General features: G+C 36.6%; 1 protein-coding gene across 2 annotated transcripts in view; it reads right to left on the bottom strand.

Moving 5' to 3' along the window:
* The window catches only part of LOC129263275 (26S proteasome non-ATPase regulatory subunit 2-like), a 28,926-nt gene that overhangs the window by 1,809 nt on the left and 25,509 nt on the right, over positions 1–1,608 (bottom strand). For both annotated transcript variants that reach the window (XR_010293912.1, XM_064101059.1), the window contains exon 19: positions 1,070–1,184. Coding sequence is in view for 1 of the 2 variants with exons in the window: in XM_064101059.1 (XP_063957129.1) it covers positions 1,070–1,184 (115 nt within the window). In the remaining variant the exon portion in view is untranslated. The remainder of the gene's footprint in view (positions 1–1,069; positions 1,185–1,608) is intronic.

The following is a 1,608-nucleotide window of genomic DNA, read 5'->3' as shown; positions in this document are numbered from 1 at the left end:
CTGGAGAAATGGCATTAGTTAAGGATTAGAGCAGTAATAATAATGATCCGCTTTAATATCGCGCTTGATACATTGGAACGATGTGTCTATTAAAGCGCTTTATAGATATATTATTACCGCGGTCATCGGATTCAATCAGTCATTCCTGCACACAATGTATGCACATCCTCCACTCCCTGGGGAGTATTCCAGTCAGTCGCAGGCGAGGCGCACACAGTACTGGACAAGCTACTATGACTTTCACATCCTACCGGATACCCATTTAGCACCCGAGTCGAGAGTGGCAAACTGTGGATTAACGCCTTGCCAAAGGACGCCAGACCTCGGTGGGATTCGAACACACGACCCTCTGTTTACAAAGCGAGAGTCAGAAACACTACACCACGGCTCCTCATCCGGTATTATAGGAAGGTGATTTCATGAGATGATATTTCCTTCAAATAATGATTTTAAGTAAAATTTAAAGATGAATGACTTCAATTGCAAAACACAAATGATTTCATGATTTTGTCACAGCCTGCTTGCATTTATCTCCTTACTCTGCTTATATTTGGGTCTGCTTATATTTGTTTTCGTCAACTTTTCTTGCTCTTTTCCCCTTTCTCTCTATCCGGCTATCTCTCTTTCTTTCTGAATCTTTATCTATTTTTCTTTCATATTCTATTTCTCTTATTATTTATTTCTTCTGCAAAGAGGAATATTCCTTTCATGAGTATAGAAATATGGATTTTTAAGTTCTCCCCAACTATCTACAGTGTATTGCGTGAACATTGCAACAATTCAGAATTCCTGATAATGTGATCTATTGTTTCATCATTTGTCTTATACTATTAATACAGTATGCAATTTGTAAATGTTATGAAGATCAACAATGATGATGATAATAATGATGGTGGTAATGATTATGATGATGATGACGATGGTTATGATGAAGATGATGTTAATGTTGATGATGATTATGATGGTGATGATGATTATGATGGTAATGATGATAATTATGATGATGAATTCACACCACTATTATTACAATTTAGAGTTGACTGTTTGAAATTAATTGATAAAAGGATACATTCTTCCGTAGCAAGCTCAGCTCTCTCTCCGTAGGCTAGCAGTACCGGTGTGGTATGTGTCTGGAATCCTGTGATGGTTTTAGGCTTACCTGCCTGACCAACTACATCAACAGACTGAAAATAACAAATGATAAAAAAAATCATGATGTAATTGAATTCCTCAAAACTTAGCATAGTGCACATTAACCGTAAATAGACTGGGCTATTTCGACGCCTAAGAAGACTGGGGGGGGGGGGGGGTGATCTCGGCCGTCGATAGCGCGATCGCGACGAAAATTGGCGTGCGCGTTACCCATGGCATTATCTACAAAACTTAAACATCAAATTACGCAAAAAATCTCATTGCTCATTAATTATGCTAATTTATGCATAAGATCACAAGTTAGCTCGAAGTAATAAAATAATTACCCCAAAATGCAAATTTTTGTTTCACATACTCTTTATAGGCATCTGATCAAATTTATTTTTCAAAAATATCAACAACACATATATTAAATTGTTTTCTAAATATCTTATGTATTTCTCTGTTTTTCGACTT

The sequence above is a fragment of the Lytechinus pictus genome, chromosome 6, assembly GCF_037042905.1.
Source record: "Lytechinus pictus isolate F3 Inbred chromosome 6, Lp3.0, whole genome shotgun sequence".
Lineage (NCBI taxonomy): Eukaryota > Metazoa > Echinodermata > Echinoidea > Temnopleuroida > Toxopneustidae > Lytechinus > Lytechinus pictus.
The sequence above is the reverse complement of the archived record's forward strand: the minus strand, read 5'-3'. Positions and strand labels throughout refer to the sequence as shown.